This window comes from Ambystoma mexicanum, chromosome 12 (genome assembly GCF_040938575.1).
Source record: "Ambystoma mexicanum isolate Mex_15411 chromosome 12, UKY_AmexF1_1, whole genome shotgun sequence".
Lineage (NCBI taxonomy): Eukaryota > Metazoa > Chordata > Amphibia > Caudata > Ambystomatidae > Ambystoma > Ambystoma mexicanum.
In genome coordinates this window covers 206,071,172-206,092,939 of record NC_090936.1, presented here as the reverse complement: position 1 = coordinate 206,092,939, position 21,768 = coordinate 206,071,172, and the positions used below count along the sequence as shown (strand labels likewise).

Below are 21,768 nucleotides of genomic sequence, written 5' to 3'. Positions count from 1 at the left end.
GCTCAAGCCTGATTGAGGGAAGCCTATGAGTCTTCTTTTTTTAAACAAACTACAAATAACAGAAAGCTTTAGTACATTGTGAAATCACGTGTGAACTGTAAACCATATTGAACGTAACGTTGAAGTGGTCATGCAGGGGTCATCATAAAATCCTTTGTAGTCTTGAAAGCCTTCGACAGCTAAGAAATAGAATAAACAAAAGTTGTGTGAAATGAAGCTTGGGGAAGGGAACCGCCCCCACTGAGCTGAGAGAGGGTCTGAGCCCGGCAGAGGGAGGCCCATGTGAGAATTGAACTGTACATTTTTTTTTCTTATTGTGAAAGTAAGACCTCAACATTTGAACTGTGCATTTTCAATGTGGAAGTAAGACATCAAAAGTGGAATTGTGCATTTGAGGGTCTGGGCCCGACAGAGGGAGACCTGTGTGAGGAGTCGAGAATACCGTTATCAAGGGTGGTTAAAGAAAAGACAGGCTTGAGCCTGACGGATGGAAGCCTTTTTGCTGAATTGGGTAAAAGTGAGATCTCATGATTTTGAGTTGTGTTTTTTGTTATCAAGAACTTGACAAACTATATATGTGGGGTCTGTTACGCTCACCTGGTACCCCCGGGGGCGTCTGGAAGATATGAAACCCTGATATATGGAACCCTGGATGCGTAGTTGCCCAGTGCTGAATAATGAATCTACAATTACAGAAGGGAGGATTTGTGATAACTGACTCTAATGGGTGAATCTCCCACCTCCCTCTGACCGATTCCCTTCCCACTGGGTTCTTTTCTCACCTTAGTTATTTGTAGGGTGAGCTGTCCATCCTGTGTTTCTTGTGCAGGGGCGCTTGACATTTGCTGGCGAGCTGCCCCAGTTGCTTCACTGCTGCAGTATGCCTTCCTTGGGCCCAGGCCTGATGTGACCCCAAATCTGCTGGTTTGCAGGTAGGTTTGCTAATTGTAAGTCTTTGTTCTTTTTATGGTTGGAATTCATTAATGTCTTTATCTCCTTCTTTTTAGGTGCAAAAATCTTGATGCTGGCATGCCGGATGGAGAGGCATGTTTCTAGGTAAGAGAAAGCGTGAAGCGCAGCGCTTTTATTGTCTTTTAAAGCTAACCTGTGTTTTCTTCTTCTTCTCCTCACAGGCCGCTGTGGTGCTGCGAGTGGATGAGAGCGCAATGAAAAACAGGCCCCCGGAATCCGTTAAGGTAAGTACAGCGCTGTGCGGTTGTTTAATATTGAAAGCGAACCTGAATGTCTCTTTTCCTTTGCAGATATTGCTGTGGTGCTCCGGATGGAAGCGTGGCGTAGCGCGATGGAATTCAGGTAAGACTGATGGAATTCGATGTTTTGGAAGCGTGCGTTCTAATATTGTTTTTCCCTTTCTCGTTGTTGCAGGCAATGTTCGAACAGCAGCTGTGGTAGCGGTTCGCCAGAAGTCCTTAAGCTAGTACTCACAGGTGAGTGATGTTTCTTCTTCTCTCGGTTTCCACAGATTGCAGCCCAGTTGAGATGCTGAGTGCTGGATGGTGTTTTCTCAGATAAAACAGAATAATCTTGTTCTTGTTTTTGCAGTATTACAGGAATATGCTGAAGACCAGGACACGGTGAGCGTCACACTGCTGGTTGCAGAATAACACGAAGCGTGTTCTGCAGTCAGGGTGTGGTTTATATAGGCATGGGAATGTAGTACCAGGGAAAGTAGTTCCAGGCCTGCCACACCTAAAACACTAGACCGCATAGCTTGGTTCTTAGAACTAGACTGTGTGGGTGCTTCCATGTTGGATTTAAAGGCCCATGTACATAAATGGGACCTAGTTTGAACAGCCCTTCCCTCCTACATATGAGCCTGGTGCCAAAGGCACCGGGACTGGCTCCAGGAGCCCTTTTGCAGTGGTTTTAAGGCCCTCAGGGTTCTGATGGGAACCTGCTTGTGGCACAACTTGTGCCCCCTCACAGTGGTCATGACAGCGCAAGCTGGACAGAGCCTGAAGATAATGTTAAACTTGGAAGAGCTTGAAGCTCAAGCCTGAGCTGTTAAATCTTACCAGTAAGCCAGAGTGTGCCACATTGATAGAACTGTGCCATTCCTGCACTTCTGCCATCAGTTTCTCACCTTGACGCCGGGTGCTTGAAAAAAATACAGTTTAAGGATCTCTGTCTTTGACATCTGAAAACCTCAGGATCCCACCAGCACTGGACCATCGATTGGACTGCAGTGGTTTTGGTTTTGCTATGATCACTGGAACTTAAGTGTAAAGCAAGTTCATGCTTCTTTATATTGGGTTGTACCATTTTTGTTTACATCGAGCAAACTCTGTCATTCAGTTGATGTCCTGTAATCCACATCTGGCTGCCATTAATATTTATCACAAGTGTGAAAGGAGCTCTTTCTATTCAAAGAGTCCTTTGGCCAAGTCAATGTCAATGAATTGTTGAAAAGTTTCGCTCCAGTGAAAATTCCTCACCCTGCGTGGGACTTGAATATGTTAGATGCTTTCTTACACAATCACTTTGATTCCAAAGCAATGTGCAACATAAAACACCTTACTTTAACGATTGCATTTTTTATCACAATTGCATCACCATGGCTAGTATGCCAACTTTACGTCTTGTTGGCAGTCAGAGACATACATTTTCATTTAAAATGTAAGAAGAGCTTTGAAGTCTTATATCGACAAGAACATGAACACCGCAACCTCAGAGCATCACTTTGTGACTCATGGCAGTTCTTCTCCAAGGAAAGAGGCTTTAAACTCCTCATTTGTCTGCTGGGTAGTGTCTTGCTTCATAAACATACAACGGGCAGGAAGAAGACCCATTCCCTGGTAGCATGGGGCTACTCATGCAGATGTTGTAATGGCAAAGCAGTGTCACAGCATTCCAGTGACACATGCTTCTTGATGTCCTATGCAGAACTGCGACCTGAGCCCCATGCTTTCTATAAGCCAACAGTCTGCAACATTTTGCACTGCAGATGTTTTAGACTTCAACTCTCATCAACACTAGCCAGAATGGTAATTAGTGAGGAATCCTAGGAGGCATTGTCCAAAACATCTGGTGAGCCACAGTTTGCCGACTCCTGCTGTAAACATTACCTCATGGACTCAAGCTCCAGCACTGATGCTTGCTTAAGAGCATTTTTGGCTAATATGAGTGGTGTTGCTACCATCCTCTAAAAACAATTACTTCTAGTTGCTTTATCATCTATTGCTGGAGTTTGCCGGAAAGGGGACAGAATGTCCCAGTAAATCCAGGGCAATTATTGTAGAGACTTTTACTGGTAGTCCATATCACTAATTCCTACATGCGACACACAAATCATCTCGGTAGGTTCTTGTTTTAGGCATTCTTTTTGGAATCTCAGTGCATGTGTTAGTCGTAGGATAGAGGCTGCTCCTGCATGTAGCCACACAACGGGCATGGGCTTGTAGTTTTTTCAATGCTGTGCAAAACAATCTGTTTAATGTGCCTAAAATGCAGCTATCCTAGGTTGCGTTGGGAAGATTTTGATTTGATTCTAGAAGAAAAATGCATGGACCACCAATGCAAGAGTTACTATGGTGAGTAACCTAAACTTTGTAGTTTTTGTTGAGAGAGCATGACCCTTATTCCAGTTGATTGCCTTCACAGTTCTTTGGGAACAGATAGTATTGAGCTTTAGATGGGGAAATCCGGTTGGAGGGATTTACTGGCCAGTAGCAGAGCATTCATGTGGATGATGAGAGGATAAATGCAACTGGCTCGCATTCACATACAATTACATGTACACTTTCGATTTTGAAGTGAGTTGAAATGAATCAAAAACATTTCACAATCTCTTGATTTAAACCGATTATCTTTTGAACTTTCTTGCAGGGGTCATTCTAACCTCAACAGAGGGGAAATTCTGATAAATTCAGAGTTGGAACATGATGAAGCCATTCTAGAGAAGTTTGCCTTTTCAAATGCTCTGTGCCTTTCTGGTAAGTTTGCATGTAACAAAAAATACATGTTCCTAATTTTGTACAAAAGTAGAACAACTTAAATTGTAAGCCTTAATTGGAAAACCTGTAGTAGAAAGTGCTAAATGAAAATTGTTTTGTGGTAGTCTATGGTAAAGGAAAATATCCTTTTGAGGAGAAACTGGCAAGTTATACATTTAATAATATACAGACTGATAAGTCATTTTAGTCCTAAAACCTATTTGATAAAATGATTTCTCAAATCAACATTTTGTAGATGTTTTCTAAGTAGTGTTGTGCAAGCCTATCTTTTCAGCCCATGAGAGAATAGAGTCCCTCCCCACAATCCCCGAGCAAGATGATCAGTGGGTGGAAGGGCAGATCGATTCCCAGCATGGGTCTGATGTGTGAAAGGACCTCCTTCCAGTAAGTTTGGGCCTTAGGGCATAGCTACCACATGTGAAAGTAGGTACACTTTTCATGGCAGCCTCTCCAACAGAGCTTCAGATACAGGGGGCCCATGCAGTGAAGTCTGTCTCTGGCATAATACCATCAATAGCATTGTTTAAATTGGCACTCCTTATCAGTGGTGCATTTGGAGGCCTTGTGAGAGCATTCCCAGATGTCGCCATGAGTCCTATCCTATGGCCACTAGCAGGTCCCTCTCCCAGCCCAACATGTATGGCAAACATTCCTGGGGATCAAAGCGGTCTAATAAATTATAGTGCCCTTAGATCTGCCCGCCAGGTAGGTAAGCTCTACAGCATTAAGGACCCTGACGCCTCTCTTCTGGACCGCAGGGTTGCACCCCAGTGGCGTAGCTGAAGGTAACAGAACTTTTTCCCCTTCCTGTAGTGAAAATAGTCGCTTGCACTCTTCGAAGGTAAGAGGGGACCCATCCTTAGAGTTGTCAGCGTTCGCTTAGGCCCCCTGTGGTCCAAACCACGAACCTGGTTGCATGTTTGCCCGGGGTGAACTCCAGGTTGCTGAACACAGGTTACAGCGGGCCCAAGCCCAAGATTTAATGGAGCCGGGAATGTGTCTCTGAGGTAAGTCCAATACAGCCAGTCAAAAGCTTTGTGAGCTTTGTGAGCGTCAAGGGGTGGGAGACCACCGTTCATCTTTGTTTTGTTCACTACCTTGACTAGGCTAAGGGCTTTTCTGATGGTGTCTTGTGTGGATCGACGGGTGATAAAGCCAGTCTGGTCTACGTGGACCAAGGTAGGCAGGACTGACATTGGTCGTGTTGTGAGGACCTTGGAATATAATTTGACTTCTATGTTAATAAGGATGATCGGTCGATTTGAGTCTGAGTATCTCTTCGTCGAGTAAGCACTGAACATTATTGCCGACTCTATTTTTGGCCAGCTTCCGGATTAAGATCTTATTAGATTTGTTCCCTCTCGTGTGCTAGTACTGTTTGACCGTTAGGAGGGCCCAGAGATGTGCATTCTGCGAAGTGGTGTTGAGTTTGGACCGGGCTACGTTTAGGAGGCGCCTCGCCCTGAGGGAGCCCCGGAGTTTGTTTGCAGTCTCCCAGCACTGGACCTCCAGATCTTGCTGCAGCCGTGTTCTCGCCTTCAAGTAGGTGGATGCGAGGCTCATGCCACGCCCGTAGTTACTGCCTTAATTGCATCACACACAGTAGGTTGGGACACGTCGTCCGTAAGGTTGTTTGTGAAATAGGTGTTGATACATGTCCCAATTTCCCGGCGAATAACCAAATCCCTGAGTATCGAATTGTAAAGCTTCCCCGGGCACCGGGTTGGGAGCGAAAGGCCCGAGGGAAAGCGAGACCAGAGCATGGTCCAACAGGGAGACCACATGGATGGATCCCTCAGTGATGGAGGGGGCAGGGAAGAGGATGCCAGCGACATGTCAATGTGAGATTAGCCCAAGTGTACGTGGGAGTAGTGTGTGTAATCTCTGGCGGTGGGGATTTCCAACCTTCAGATGGCGAGTAGACGCAACTCCCAAAGGAGACGCATTAGCGCAGCCAGAGCCTGTAGTCGGCCGTAGAATCCAGGAGAGTTTCATCTATGCTGGGGTCGAATGCCACATTAAAATCTCCACCTATGACCAGAGTACCTTGAGAAAAAACTAGCAATTTGTTCAGGACATACTGCAGGAAGAGGACCTGTTGGTCGTTGGGAGAATGCATCGTAACAGATTTAAAAGTGTTGCCCGGTAACTCCCATTAGGGTCACGCAGGAGCCAGATTTTGAGACAGGCAATTGCTATGTCCGATAGAATGGCTACCCCTTGTCTCTTAGCACAACTAGAGATGAAAAACCCTGGGGGAGAAGTGGGCATGTGTGAATCTCTTTTTGTCTGTCGCTTTCAAAGAGTGGGTCTCCTGTAGGAAGACCACAGAGGAGGAGAAATCAGCCACCTTTGCTAGCATGGAGTTACGTTTGATGGGCGAGTTGAGGCCCTGTACGTTCCAAGTAAACATGGACAACACGTAGTTTGGCGCATCCTGAGCCAAATTAGCCATAAGGTATGTGAGGCCCCCCATTAACCAGTGATCCGCTTTGCTTGCCCTCACGAACACCCCACTGGGCTGTCTGCCCTCTGTCCCAGTATTTATCCCACCCGAGACTCCCCACTCCCTCAGACCCCAACAAGAAAAAACGCCCAAACCAACATTAGTAACATTAACCTATACGGCCATTAAGCGACTGAAGCATAAGTGCGAAGAACCTGTAACAGGTAGAGGCATGGGGGCGTGGCCTGGAGCTCATGCCATGAAGCTGCGTCTGCTCTAAGCTCCTTCTGCAGATCCTTGTATAGATCCTGAGCACTGTATTTTTTAGGTAAAACAAATAATGGCCCAGCAAACCAGGCTTGCATCGACACACCAAAGAGCGGTGTGTACGACTTCCCGAAGGGAAACAACAACTGGAGGCACTGGAAGCTGACAGCGCTGCAGAGGAGGGCAACAAAGATGGCGGCCCGTTGGACAGCGGGCTCTGAAGACCCAGTGAGCGGAGTAGTGTAGGTGCGCATCGAGGCAGAGACAGGAGGTCCCTGAGGAGCATTGGAGCACCCGGCTGAACCAATGGCTGTCCGGACAGTATTAGCAACGAGGCGTGAGGAGCAGCCCACGCAGAGTACATTCGGAGCATGGGTGTCAAGAATGCAACTCTGCGTAGACTATGTATACCTCCATCCCCAAGCACATGTCAGGGAGGAAGAAAAACTCACTCACTGACTGGTTATTGGGGCCACAGGTGGCTGGAACGAGAGCACCGGAACCCCTGGTTTCTGCAATGAAAACAGGTAAGTAACTGTTATACCTGATTCTAATCCAATACAAGCAAAACCAATGGATGTGTAAAGAGACGGGACACCTACCAATGTTTCAGCTGAGTAGATGATGTGACGGTGGAGGTGAACCAGGAGCCCTGATTGTTCCCCCCAAGGTGGTGAAAGGTGGTAGGTAAGATCTATCCAGCAGCTGCAAGGTAGCACAAGGCTGAAAACTCAACAAAGGGCCGGAATCTGTGAGATCCCAAACGGGACTTACTTGATTGACAGTTCAGAATGAAGGAAAGCCACAATAAAAACTAGTCAGGGCAGCAGAATGACATGAATGGAAATCCAAAATCAATCCAGGAGACAAGACCTAGATCAGAATGTGTCCGTTATATCCTCGGTCTCATTTGGCCTTGTAAACCACAAGGTCTAATGCAGCCACCTAGATTCAGCCGCCCTATTTTCCAAAGAGGCCATTACCTGGATTGAGTCCTTTCTAAGTGACAGGACCATGAGGTGAGGGTTTTCTCCCCATCGGCAGCGGCAGACCCGATCCCTATTACCTGCGGTGTACCTCAGGGCTCCTGTGTCACCCCCAGCCTTTACAATATATTTACTAAGCCCCTTTTTGATGATCTGGACCTTCTTGGTATCACCTACACTAATTACGCAGATGATACTAAGATTCTCCTCCCAGTTTCCGGGGATTACAACAAGGATTTGGCCTTGGTAAACAGGGAGTATCTCATCATCCAGGCATGGATGGCAACCCACGCCTGAATGGTGACAAAACAGAGCGTTATCATCCTAGGTACCCACCCCAACCTCAAGAAACTTAACCAAGACTACTCTTCATTTATAATTGATGGCATCCTTATTAAGGTGGCCAAGGAGGTAAAGACACTTGGATTTTACCTTGACTCCACCCTCTCCTTCTCCAAACAGGTGAAGTCCATGGCCTCAGCCACAGCTTACACCTGTAAGCTCATCAGAACAGGCAAACCCTTTCTCTCGGACGACAACTGTATCATCCTGGCCAAAGCCCTTATTCTATCCTGGCTAGATTATTGTAATGCCTTATACATCAGTGCCAACAAATCTACTATCCATAGGATTCAAATCCTTCAAAACAATGCCATGAGAGCGGCCCTAGCCGTGTCTAAAAGATCTCACATATCCATGATAAGTTGTCAAAACAATTGGCTTTCCATACAAGACAAAATTCACTTAAAAGTTGCATCCCTTACTCACAAAGCCCTGAACAATGCGGCCCCTAGTTATCTCACGGACAGATTCCAGAGAAGAATATAGCAGACCATCGAGAATAGGCAATACTAACAGCCTCATCATACCGAGATTTAAGTTGTCTATGGCCGGGGGTAGCAGTTTCCCAGTCAGAGCGGCACAACTTTGTAACTCCCTGCCACACCCCATAAGAGAAGATCAGCCCTACCTTAACTTCAAATCTAACTATATAAACTGGCTGAAATCCTTGGACAGATAGATACACACTTGTGTACACATGATTCCCCATGACATTCTGCCTGTATATACACATGTAACCTTTGTCTATCATGTAGGTCTTCTGTTATATATCTATTTAGTTAACCTGACACGGCCATGTATATACACTTCTTCTTTACATATAATGTAACCTGTAACCTAAGCCTCGCATATCCTGTACTGTTGCACCTTGATGCCCCCGGGGTCTGGTGCACATTATAAATGAATAAACAAAAAAACAAACTAACATAGAAGTGCACCTTGACAACGCGTTAGGAGGAAGGAAGTCCGAGTAGAAGTAGCCTAGTTCTGGAGTCTGTGTGTTCAGGCCGCCAGGACGTCATAGCCAAAAACGGATGAAGCGTAGGAGATCCGTAAAACAGAAATGAGGTCGGTAATCCAGTGAAGCAAGACAGGAAACAAAGTGCGTCACCAGCTGGTAAGGAACACAGCTGAGAAGCGCTGTGCGTCCCGACCGGCGTTAATTTATCCTGATGTCGTAACAGCTAGATCACGGAAGCGCGTGGTTGCTGCTGCTAGGTCATGTGAACGGGACCGACGCTCCTTGTGTGGTTTCCTCCAGTACCATGGCAACCGCCAACGCAGCCATAGCCGCCATGAATGCCGCAAATGGAGAGTATTTTTCTTGCTGCGGGGAGACCGCGGTGCTTTGTTATTCGGCTCTCATGCTGCTGCTGGGTAGGACGTTGGGAACAACAGGCTGAGGGTGAGTGTGGGGGAGGAGTGTCACGTTGTGTTGCTGTTGCTGAAGGCGTGACAATGGGTGACACGCTGGCCCCGGGAGCAGGTAAGCGGGCTGGGGCGGAGGAACCAAGAAAAGAAGCAAACAGCTGGTTTCCTCCCGACTGCAAGCGTGGGAGACTTTCATAACACAGGGGGACGTTTACACCCCCTCAACCCACAAACCCAGAAACAGAGACTTGCACGGATCCCTCTCTGTGCCTACTCCTGCTTGCGCAACATTGTTGTGTGTTGGGAAAGATTCCCATTTATGTGAAGTTTTCCCTCCAGTTGTGTACCCTTCAACACTGTAGTCCGACTTTACCAGTGGAGCACAGCCTTGTGCTGCACTCCACTGGTCTTTTCGCTCACTTTATCGGGAAACTGACATGCCTTTAAAGACAGTCTGTACGGGGAGACCTTGTTTCCCTTAGTCCTTGTTAATGTTGCAACTTTTCTACAACATGTTGCAAGTGCACATTGTACCTTACAGTACAGTGCACTTGGGTCTCTTAGTCATTTACAAAGTCCCTAGATACACTCAAAGGATTTTGTAGGAGAAGTGTGGGTGTGCCGTGGACAGGGCTGGTAGCAGCTTGTCTTCGTGTATTTTTAACCCTTTCTTGCCATGCAAACCGTGTTAACCGAGTTTGGCACAGAAAGGTGACCTGGCTCTAAAATGGCCATGCCACGAGGTTCTTTCTCCTGTCCTCTGGCCATCTTTCCCCTTCAGCTTACCCAGGTCGCGTCGACCCGGGACAGTCCTTATTTGGGCATGCATTCTCCCGCGAAACGCCAGGCTTTCGCTGGCTTCTGCATGCCTTGTGTGTGTGTGTGTGCTTCCAGGATGTGGGCTGGACTGCTGGTTCCAATACACATCCTGGGTGCCAGAGAGTCTGGTGTGCTGTGAATGCCTGGGACCACCGTGGTCCGTGATTGGTCCACGTATGGTGTGCCTGTATGTGAGCAGATCTCCCATTGGGTCCTCTTAGTTTTGGCGTGAAGGAGATTCTGGATAAAATAAGGCTCCAAACACCCATACCAGGTCGATCTCTTGAGTTCTCACTGAACGAAGAATAGGATCCAAGTATCCTGAAACTAAGAAGCTGAGTCGAGGAACCGCTGGTGACCTGCTGGAAGGTTTGGCACCCTGAGCCCGCTCTTGTCCCGCTGGACCCCTCTGCATCTGATCGAACTAGAAGGTCTGCGAAGGCGCTTTGACCCATTGGAATAGTGGGATCAACTATTCTCGGCACCTTCATCAATCCCTGCAAGTAAGCCTTCTCGGAAGTGTCCCTGGGCCAACCAGTGAGCTGACCAGTTTACGCAGGACCTTTGCTCTGACACCGCTGCCGTTTCGAGGAGCCCCTTGAAACTTGGTACCTCGCAAGGTCTGTGTTCACGGTACTCACACCGAATTTTGTACACTTGCCCTTCCCAGGTCTGGAGTAAAGAGAGAGAGTCGGAACCGGAGTACACACGGTTACCGTCTTGCCCAGCTGTGGTGATGAACTTCGCAGGTGCGCTGCTGCTGTGCCGCTCTTGCCCCTGAAGCCTGCTACAGTGAAACTGACCTGATCCATCCAACAGGAGCGGAGAAATCGCCACTGTCCCATTTGGGAATCAACGCTGTATCTTCGTCGCTGAAAGCCGCAGAGCTTCAGAATTGCCACATTTGAACCTTCAACCGAAGTGGACTTGACTGCCGAAGTTTGGTCCGGAGAGCGTCTAGGGCCAGTGAGTACTAGCAACCCTTACTGGTGGCCCCTAGCACATCCATCAGTTTTTACGCACAAGGGCCACTCTCCTTTTCCCAGATAGCCTGAGTTATCGAATTGTTCCCGACTCTTGGAACCTGCTCTGCCCTGTTGGGTAGACCCTCCGCGAATAGTGGGAACTTATTCTGCATCACCTCACCCACCTTCCTGAGCTGCTACAGACCCTTGAAGAGACCCCGTTTTCGCCCATCTGCATTACCGCGTGCGCCAGCATTGCAAGTACATTTGAGCAATAGACTCCCCTCATTTTAGGGACTGGACTGCCTTTCAGTTAGGACTGTGATTGATGCCGAACTGCCTAAAGACTCTTTGCACTACCTGCTGCCTTCCCTTTTTATGTTGTGGACCCATTTTGTGCATTTAACCCTTTAGGCCCATTGGTCTTCTATATATGTATCTTGATACGATTATGTTGGTTTATTAGTATTACTGTGATTATTATTATGTGTTGACGTTCAAGGCCTTGAATAAATGTATTTGTAATATAACCACACCTGACTAGGAGTGATTTGTAAGTGTCCTTTGCTCTGTATGTTCATTGAGGTCTTTCAGTCACCCTTACCCCTCCTGAGACCTAGTCTTGACCGCCGCCAACCTACCTTGATTGGTCTTGATTGTCCAGAAGGTTACCCTGTTACATGAAACTAGACTGGCCTTCTAAACCTCTGCCCACCAGGTCAGAGTTCAGAAATCCATCTTAACAAATTGGTGTACAGCGGTGGGATAGGACTGAAGGTATCCAGTGTTGCACACTAGTGAAGGCATTTCAGAATACCCCTGTCTAGGACACATAGTGACTGAATAGGGATAACTGTAAAGGCCATAAACCTATCTGATATAATGGAAACATACCTTTTATAACCTTAAATGCTTCTAGATCAGAAACATTGAGAAAGATGTGTGCTGAGAGGGGTTTACCTGCTCAAGGCACAAAGGGTGAAATGATCCACAGGATCATAGATTGGCAAGAGTTACAACTTTATGCCATCACCACAGATGAGTGCAGAAGGAGGTGGAGCTGCTTCCACTGGCAGAACTGACAGTTCTGTCGCTGCCCTCATACATGGTGCCCAGGAAGATATTGATGATGTGTCAAACCAAGTTTCCTCTGCCAGTTCAGATGCTGAGACCGTGTTGGAATTCAAAAAGCAAGAGCTGCTGTTTAAGCAGAAGGAGCTTGAATTTCACATGGCTAAGCTGAAGATGGACCAGGCAGAAAAACAAAAGGACAGGGATCACCTGTTGGAACTGGCCAGGCTTCAAGTTTCAAATGGGTGCAAGGGATCGGGACATGGGTCTGTGTCCTCCTCTCATCCAAGGTTTCCTAAAGATCTGCTCAGTGTGTATGATGAGACGAATGACATTATGGACTGGCTGAATGCATTTGAGTACGCATGCGAAGTACGAGAGGTTGTAAATTCTGATAAGATTGCAAGGTTGCTTAGCAAACTACCCCATTCTGGCTGCAGTGCTATTATGGAAATGTCAAAAGCCGAAAGAGTAGATTTTGCAATGTTGAAGCATACTCTCATTTTGAAGTTTGGGAAGACTCCTGCCCAATACTTAAAGAGATTCAGAGAGTACAAAAAGAAAGAAGGTGGTTCTTGGGTATCTTATGTGACTGATCCATAAAAAGTTTGACTGGCTGGGTTGAAGGCTATAAGGTCTCCACATTTGAGGGTATGATATGTCTTGTCATGCTTGAACATATTTTTGCAGCATTTGGTATATTTAAAGGAGTTAGATCCTTAGAAGCTGTCACATAGTGTCCCATAAGGACAATACTCACCCTGGTAAGCAGGAGCAGGGGAAAAAGGCCAAAGAAAAAGAGGGTGGTGGGTCTGATAAATCTTCCTCCCAAAAGAGCCATGAAAAGAAATGTAAGGGTAAGTCACAGGAGAACACACAGGGTCGTGTAGGTTATCCTCCAAAACAGAACTTTGGTTACAGTAAGCCTCCCTATGTCCCAGGACCCAGTGGATCTTACCATGTGAAGGGGGACCCCAGATGTAAGGTCATAACCTTGGTTGGGGGTCCACTCTGCTAATCTGGCCTTCTCCTCCTAAGAGGAAGAAGAGATTACAGGGGCATCCTTCTCCCCAGACTCCTTCCCCAGTGGGATAGATTCTGAGGTAGTTTTAGTTTCCCTGGGTTCCTGAGAGCCTAAAGTCTCAGAGGCTTATGCTAGGATTCCTGATAATACCAAGTACTACTTTAAAGACAGCGTGCTGATAAATGGAGTAGATACTCCTGCCCGTAGGGATAGTGGGTGCAGCAGAACTGTAGTGGATTCTACCATGGTAGACCCAGAGGAAGTTGCCAGAACTCCTCTGTTACCCACTAAATTGGTTGATGGCCCACCCCTCTCCCAGTTATGCCTGTAATCTTGCTATAAATGGTACAGTGGTCATGATTCCAGTGAGCATTCAGAGAGAGGTAACAGGAAAGGTCTTGCTGGGGAATTATCTCAGAGCTTTAGGGCTTGTGGGAGACACAGCAGAGAGACCCTGCACAAGGTCACAAACAAGGGCTGCACTGGCCAAGTCCAATGCCAGGCCCAAGCCAAAGCGGAAACCCAAGGCTAAAGGAGTCAAGAAAGACAAAAGAGGGAAAGAAAATATTCCCCCAAACAAACCTACCACTGAGGTGAGGTAGTTGGTCAAACACCTGAACCTGATGAGGAAGAGGTGTTACCTGAAATATTTGATCCTAATGACCATCCTGAACTACAAAGTTTTCTACTGGAAGGTTGTCCTGACAGGGTAGAGTTCAGTAAAGGCCAATGCGAGTGCCCATCACTGGAAGGTCCAAGGAGACAGGCCTGCTCTCAGCTTGAGGGTGAACCTCCTTGGAAGCACAGGATTTATTGGGAAGGTGGGCTCCTCTACAGTGAGCCCATAGAGTCTACAGAAGGAGACCATAGGAGGTGGGTGGTTCCCCTTGCTGTAAGACTCTTCCTCTTGTAGCTGGTGCATGAAGTGCCCCTTGCTGGTCACCTTGTCATCAAGAGAACCAAGCAAAGGTTATCCATGCACTTCTACTGGCTCAAGATGGGGGTGCAAGTAGAAAGTCACTGCAGGAGTTGTGCCACATGCCAGTTATCTGGAAGAAGTGGCATAACAATCCAAGCTCCATTGGTACCACTCCCAGTTGTGGGGGTACCATTTGAGAGAGTAGGGGTCGACATTGTTGGTCCCCTTGACCCCCAAACATGCTCAGGCAATCGGTTTATCCTGGTGCTGGTCGACCATGCCACCAGGTATCCTAAGGCCATCCCATTGTAGACTGTGACTCTCAGGTCAGTTGCAAAAGCTTTACTTGGCATATCTACTATGGTTGGCTTCCCTAAAGAAGTTGTTGTGTCTGACAGAGGCAGCAACTTTGTCAAAGTATATGCAGGCCATGTGGAAGGAATGTGGTGTCACCTATAAGTTTTAATCTTCATACCACCCACAAACCATTGGTCTAGTGGAAAGGTTTAACAGACCCTTAAAGAGCATGCTTGGGGCGCTGGAAGAACCCCAAAGGAGAAAATGGGCGTTAGGAAAGATTTCGAAATTGTAGGTAATTTTCCTTCCATGTGGCAACCCCTAAACTTTTTGCTGTTGTTTTTCACCTTGTTCTCGACTTTGCCAGAGAAGTGCAGCCTTCTGCCACACTCCTCTGGGCTTTCGCTCCATTCTTACGGGGAAACTGACATGCCCTTAAGACAGTCAGTCCCGGGAAACGCTGTTTTCCGTAGTTTCTTTTATCATGTTGCGGCTTTCGTGCAACATGACACAAGAGGGCACTGTAAGCTAAATTACTACTCTCTTGGGTCTCTAGCCTTCTACAGGCCCTAGATACTCTTTTTGGATTGTAACTGATCGGTGCAAGTGATTCACGGACGGGAATGGTGGCAGCGATCGTTTCTTGTGTTTTGAGCTCCTTTTGGCGTTTTAAGCGCGTTTCTCGCTCTTAGCCCAAAATGGTGGCCTGGCTCCCAAAATGGCCAGACCACGAGGCTCCTTTGTCCTGTCCGCAGACCGTCTTGCTCCCTTCACCTTCCCCAGGTCGAGCCGACCCGGGGCCTTCCTTATTTGGGCATGTACTTTCCCGCGAAACACGGATGCTTTCGCGGGCTTCTACAGGCCTTGTGTGTGCCTCCAGGATGTGGGCTGGGATGTCTGGTCCCAATACACATCCTGGGTGCCAGAGAGTCTAGGGTGGTGTGAATGCCTGGGACCACCGTGGTCCGTGATAGGTCCATGTATGGTGTGAGTGTTGATGAGCGGATCTCCCATTGGGTCCCCTCCGTTTTGGCCGAAGGGAACCGTGGATAAGAGGGGGCTGGAAACACCACTACCATGTCGATCTCCTGAGTTCTCACGAACGAAGGAATACAGGAGCCAAGTATCCTGCAACCACGAGGCTGAACCGAGGAATCGCTGGTGACCCGCTGAAGGACTGCTCCTCTGCACTGCTGTCGCCTTGTGAAACCCTTTTTACCTCTGATCGAACCAGAAGGCCTGTACTGGTACTTCGACCCTTGGAATAGCGGGGACAGCTATTCTCGGCGTCTTCACCATCTCCTGCTCGTAAGCCTTCGGAAGTGTCTCTGGGCCATCCAGCAGACTGACCAGCCTACACAGGAGTCTTGCTCTGTAACCGCCGCCAGGTTGTGTAGTATTTCGAGTCCTTGTCACTCTCACACGATTCATCCACTTGGCGTTCCCAGGTCTGAAGTGAGTAGTGTACATTTGGCTTAGATACAGAAGGCTGCTCCGTTGCCCTGCTGTGGTAACAAACTGTGCGGGTTCACTTCGTTTGGGACATCTTCAACTCAACTCTGCTGCTGCAGACTCAACACGACGACGAGACGTCCCCTGCTCTCCTGAACCTGCCAGCGACTGAAACTGACGCGGAGAAGCCTGGGTCTGCTTGCATCGGGGACCGGTGAGTAGCATAGCTAGGAACTGGTCGCCCTCCTGCAGGAGCCCATAGCTTTTCCCCGCTGTGTCAAAACAGCACGCCTTTCCGTACCTGCGCTGTGCTTCTGCCCACAGTGGAGGCTGCGCTTGAGTCGCGGAACTCTGTTCTTCATTTGTGCACTAAACTGAACTGCCTGATTTCTCTCGAAGAGACTCCCCTTTTCGCCCATTGGCACCAGCCTGTGCAGGTACTTTTGAGCACAAGGCTCCACTCTTCGTAGGGCTCGGACTTCCTTTTAGTTAGGTGCCTCTGAAGGCGGACTGGGTCTAAGTATTATTTCGCACTGCCTGTTTTCCTTCCCTTTTAGGTGGACTACACATTTCATGCATCTAACGCTATAGACTTGTTTGTATTTGTATATATATTGTATTGGTATGGTATGTGTTGGTTTACTATAATTGTATTGTGATTTCTCGCTACGGTCATTGTTTTAAAGGCCTTGGAATAAATGTGTATATATTTTTAATATAACACCTGCTTGAAGTAGTTTGTAAGTGTCCTTGCTTTGTGTGCTTATTGCAGGCTTTCAGTCACCCTCACCCCTCTTGAGACCTAGTCTTGACCGCCGCGATCGCTACCCTGATTGGTCTGGCTTGTCCAGTGTTACCCTGTTCCAAGTAATTAGGTTGGCCTTCTGAACTTCTGCGCCGCCAGGACAGAGTTCAGAAATCTGTCTTAACAGTGGGATCTCCTACTGCCATGCTTACTGTTTACCTACAGAGAAGTATCTCAGGAGGGTGTTCGCTTCAGCCGCTTTGAACTTCTGTTTGGTCACCCTGTGAGGGGACCCTTAGCAATAGTCAAGGAGGGATGGGAGATTCCCACTCCCTATGTCACTCACTACCAGTGGATGGTACTCCTGATAGGTCAGGCTAGTGAGAAATTGAAGGCAGGACAAGCCCTCGTGAAACATTGGTATGACCAGAAGGCTGCCCTCAACAATTTCACACAACCGGTCAGCAAGTCCTGATCATGAATCCCATAAGGCCTAGAGCTTTACAGGACAAATGGTCAGGCCCTTACACAGTGGTGGAGTCACTGGGTGAGGTCAACTATTTAGTGGACCTTGGAAGGGCTGGTCAAACTCAGTGTTCCATGTGTATAAACTGAAGGCTTTCATCCCAAGAGTTGAAATGGCTGCACTGCTACTGGCTTCAGGTGTGGAGGAGGACTCAGAATCCCGCCCTGACCTGTTCTGGGCAGTCCTTCAGACAGCTCCATTGAGGGTGTCAAAGCTGCCCCTCACCTGACTTGTGATCAACAAGCTGAGGTGAAAAGTTTGCTGAGGCCGTTATTGCCCTTGTTTTCACAAGCTCCTGGTTTGACACCTTGGTACGAACATGGCATTAACACAGGAGATAGTGTACCTAGTAAAAGTAGAGGATACCTGATGTCAGACAAAGTAAAGTCTTAAATTAAGACCTAGATCAACAAAATGTTGGATCTTGGGGTGATTGAACCCTCTAGTAGTACTTGGTCCAGCCCAGTGGCATTGGTTCCAAAGGCAGATACCTCTGAGTTGAGGTTCTGTGTGAATTACAGGGCTCTGAATGCTGTCACCAAGACAAATGCACACCCCTTGCCTAGAACAGATGAGCTGGTGGATACCTTGGGTGCCTCCAAATACCGTTGATTATGGGGTGGAGTAGTTGGAAGCAAGCTGCGCTTTAGTGTAGACTCTAAGCTGGTCCTTTCTCTAACTAATGAGGTCCCAATATACTTTAACATTCTTGAAGGGGCCGGTAAGAATTCCTCATTTCGTGCACTTAGATCTTCAGTTATCATGAGAGAGTGGGGTTCCTGTTGCCGACCCACCTCCCTGGGATCTGGCACTGGCACGTCAGACCGTTGTTCACCTGAAGGTGGATTATTCAGAGTTTCTGGTCTATAGATGGGCGAAAGAGTTGGCTTGTTTTCTTTCCTCAGGGCCGGTTGCAGGGGCCCCGTTTGTTCCAAGGGAATTTTTGGAATCCCAACAGTCACCGGCTTCTTATTCCAGTTGCTTATCGCTGGCTTACCAAAATGCCATCTTCGAGGCGTAGAATTTATATCTGCAGAACTTGCCATGTGTTCTATTGGCCTAGGCAATTTGGGGAGCAGGTCTTGCTCCATCAGTGGTTATGGGGTAGAAGGGACGTCAACTCCCTCTAAGATCTCAGCATCAGTTATCTTTTTATTAAAGAAATCCACCAGGGAACTAGATGGTTAAGACAATGGTCTCTGTTTTATCGATTCAGACTTTTGGTATGTGCGTTTTGCACTTGCAATAGTATGTGCTATTTTCCTCTTTTTTTTTTTTTGGTACCGTATGGGGTTGCAAGTTGGCTGTTGTTATGCCACTGGGTCTTGGTTGTGTATTCATTGTCTTAACAGCTCTCTTGGTCTTTTCCAACTGTATGCTATTAGGTGGAACTTTCACCGAGTCGGTGACACAGTTTTTCCATTTTTTGGGTCAGTTTGGTTATTCGAATATGATGAATCCAAAGTGTCCCCTTGCTGTAAAGGCTCAGAGGTCTCTTCCAGTCCAACAGGTGTTAACTTTGGATACACAGAAGGTGGACTGACCAAGTCCTCTCTGTCCATTGCCTGATTAATTTCTGTATGTATGGTACAGTGAGAGGTTAAACCGTCTGTTTAGTCAACCTGGGAATCTGCATCAGTGGGCTTGTGTTGGCTTTTCTGTTCGTTGGTGCTTGACTGCTATCTGCATCAACATTTACATTGTCTTCCGTTGTGTTCGGTAACCGGACAGGCTGTGGAAGCAGAAGCAGAAGCAGGCTAGGCAGAGGACTAGCTGGTAGAGAACATTTCAGCACCTCCCGCTCCCATTCCTCCATAATTTCACTTGCCGACTTTGGTCTGTTTTCATCCACGGGTGTTAGAGGAAGCATGGGGAGGACTTGTGTATCCGCTGTCGGGAATTTCGCCCCTCACTCCCTGCAAGGCTTATATGTGGCTTCACACTATTCTCAGATGTTAAAGCCGCGGAGGTTCGCGTGGGAGTTTGCAGCAAGGTAATGTCAGCGGAAACAACTGCACTTGAGTCTGTTGTATATTCAAAAGTCAGTTGAGCAGGTTGAACCAGTGGGGCTGGACGGTCTTGCTCCCCCCGCCCGTCGAGCAGTTCGAGAGGACGTGCCAGAGTTCGAGCTGTTTGGGCTGCATGTTGGTTAAGGTGGCTCTTCTTACATGGATCTGGAGTGTTTTCAGGTCGCAGGACGCCATTCCCGGCTGGGACTGCCTCCTTCATCCCCATCTCCTGGAGTCGCGATCGCGAGCTGCAGAGACAACAACCTTCTTCAGAACTCCATGCCTCTGTCACCATAGACTGCCCAAAGATTGCAGTCACCTCAGCAGTCAGATCTGTGGCCGCTGCACGCTGTGCACGGTTTTTAAGTGGGTCCTCCCACAACAGTTGGCACTGGAAACAGACTCACATAGTGGATGCAAAACGAAAGGGGGACTGCCCAAAGACTACAGTCAGCTCCGCCAACACCATAGTCTGACTTTACCAGTGGCGCACAGCCTTCTGCTGCATTCCACTGGGCTTTTCGCTCACTTTGTTATGAGGAAACCGACATGCCCTTAAAGACGGTCAATATAGGGAAACTTGGTTTCCCTTACTCCTTGTCAATGTTGCAACTTTTCTGCAACATGTTCCAAGTGCACAATGTACCTTACATACAGTGCACTTGTGTTTCTTAGTTATTTCCAAAGGCCCTAGATACTCTTGAAGGATTTTTTAGGATAAGTCCGGATGTGCCCTGGACAGTGCTGGTGGCAGCTTATCTTTTTGTGTATTTTTAACCCTTTCTTGCCATGCAAACCACAATTACCGCGCTTGGCACATAAAGGTGGCCTGGCTCTAAAATGGCCATGCTACGAGGTTCTTTGTCCTGTCCTTTGGCCATCTTGCCCCTTCACCTTCCCCAGGTCGAGTCGATCCGGGTCAGTCCTTCTTTGGGCATGCATTCTCCCGCGAAACGCCAAGCTTTCGCAGGCTTCTGCATGCCTTGTGTGTGTGCTTCCAGGATGTGGGCTGGACTGTCTGGTTCCAATAGAAATCCTGGGTGCCAGAGTGGTGTGCTGTGAATGCCTGGGACCACCGTGGTCCATGATTGGTCCACGTATGGTGTGCTTGTATGTGAGCATATCTCCCATTGGGTCCTCTTTGTTTTGGCACGAAGGAGATTTTGGATAAGGGAAGGCTCCAAACAACCATACCATGTCGATCTCTGGAGTTCTCACTGAACGAAGGATAGGATCCAAGAATCCTAAGAAGCTGAGTCGAGGAACCACGGGTGACCCGCTGGAAGGTTTGGCACCCTGAGCTTGCTGTTGCCCCGCTGGACCCCTCTGTATCTGATCGAACTAGAAGGTCTGCGAAGGCGCTTCGACCCATTGGAATAGTGGGATCAACTATTCTTGGCACCTTCATCAATCCCTGAAAGTAAGCCTTCTCAGAAGTGTCCCTGGGCCAACCAGTGGGCTGACCAGCTTACGCAGGACCTTTGCTCTGATACCGCTGCCGTCTCGAGGAGTGCCTTGAAACTTGGTACCTCGCAAGCTCTGTGTTCCCAGCACTCTCTCACCGAATTTCGTACACTTGGCGTTCCCAGATCTATAGTAAAGAGATCGAGTCCGAACTGGAGTACACATGGTTACCGTGGTGACGAACTTCGCAGGTGCGCTGCTGCTGTGCCCCTCTTGCCCCCTGAAGCCTGCTACAGTGAGACTGGCCTGATCCATCCACCAGGAGCGGAGAAATCACCACTGGCCTGTTTGGGAATCAACGCTGTAGCTTTATCACTGTAAGCCGCAGAATTGCCTCATTTCAACCTGCAACTGAAGTGGACTCGACTGCTGAGGTTTGTACTGGAGTGTTCCTGAGGCCGGTGAGTACTAGCACTCCTTACAGGTGGTCCCAAGCACATCAGTTTTTACGCACGAGTGTCCCCTGAGGGCCACTCTCCTTTTCCCAGATAGCCTGAGCTATCGAATTATTCCTGACTCTTGGAACCTGCTCTGCCCTGTTGGGGTTACCCTCCTCGAATAGTGGGAACTTATTCTACATCACCTCACCCACCTTCCTGAGCTGCTACAGCCCCTTGAAGAGACCCTGTTTTCACCCATCTGCACTACCGTGTGCGCCAGCATTGCAAGTACATTTGAGCAATAGGCTGCCCTCATTTTAGGGACTGGACTGCCTTTCAGTTAGGACTGTGATTGATGCCGAACTGCCTAAAGACTCTTTTCACTACCTGCTTCCTTCCCTTTTTATGTTGTGGACCCATTTTGTGCATTTAACCCATTAGGCCCATTGGTCTTGTATATATGTCTCTTGATAGGATTGTGTTGGTTTATTAGTATTACTGTGATTATTATTATGTGTTGACGTTCAAGGCCTTGAATAAATGTATTTGTATTTTTAATATAACTACACCTGACTAGGAGGTATGACTACATATTATCCCCACCAAAAATATTGCCGTTTATATGGTCGTCTGGAAGGGCCATAGGCGATATTTTGGCGGTGGATAATTTTGGGGGTTTTTGGGAGCGCGGGTTGAGGGGGTGTCCCCCGT

The 21,768-nt window shown here is 47.9% G+C and overlaps 1 protein-coding gene across 3 annotated transcripts in view; it reads left to right on the top strand.

The window, feature by feature from the left end:
* Positions 1-21,768, top strand: part of RMND1 (required for meiotic nuclear division 1 homolog) — a 647,398-nt gene that overhangs the window by 336,401 nt on the left and 289,229 nt on the right. For all 3 annotated transcript variants that reach the window (XM_069628317.1, XM_069628319.1, XM_069628318.1), the window contains one exon: positions 3,847-3,953. In XM_069628317.1, coding sequence (XP_069484418.1) covers positions 3,847-3,953 — 107 coding nt within the window. The remainder of the gene's footprint in view (positions 1-3,846; positions 3,954-21,768) is intronic.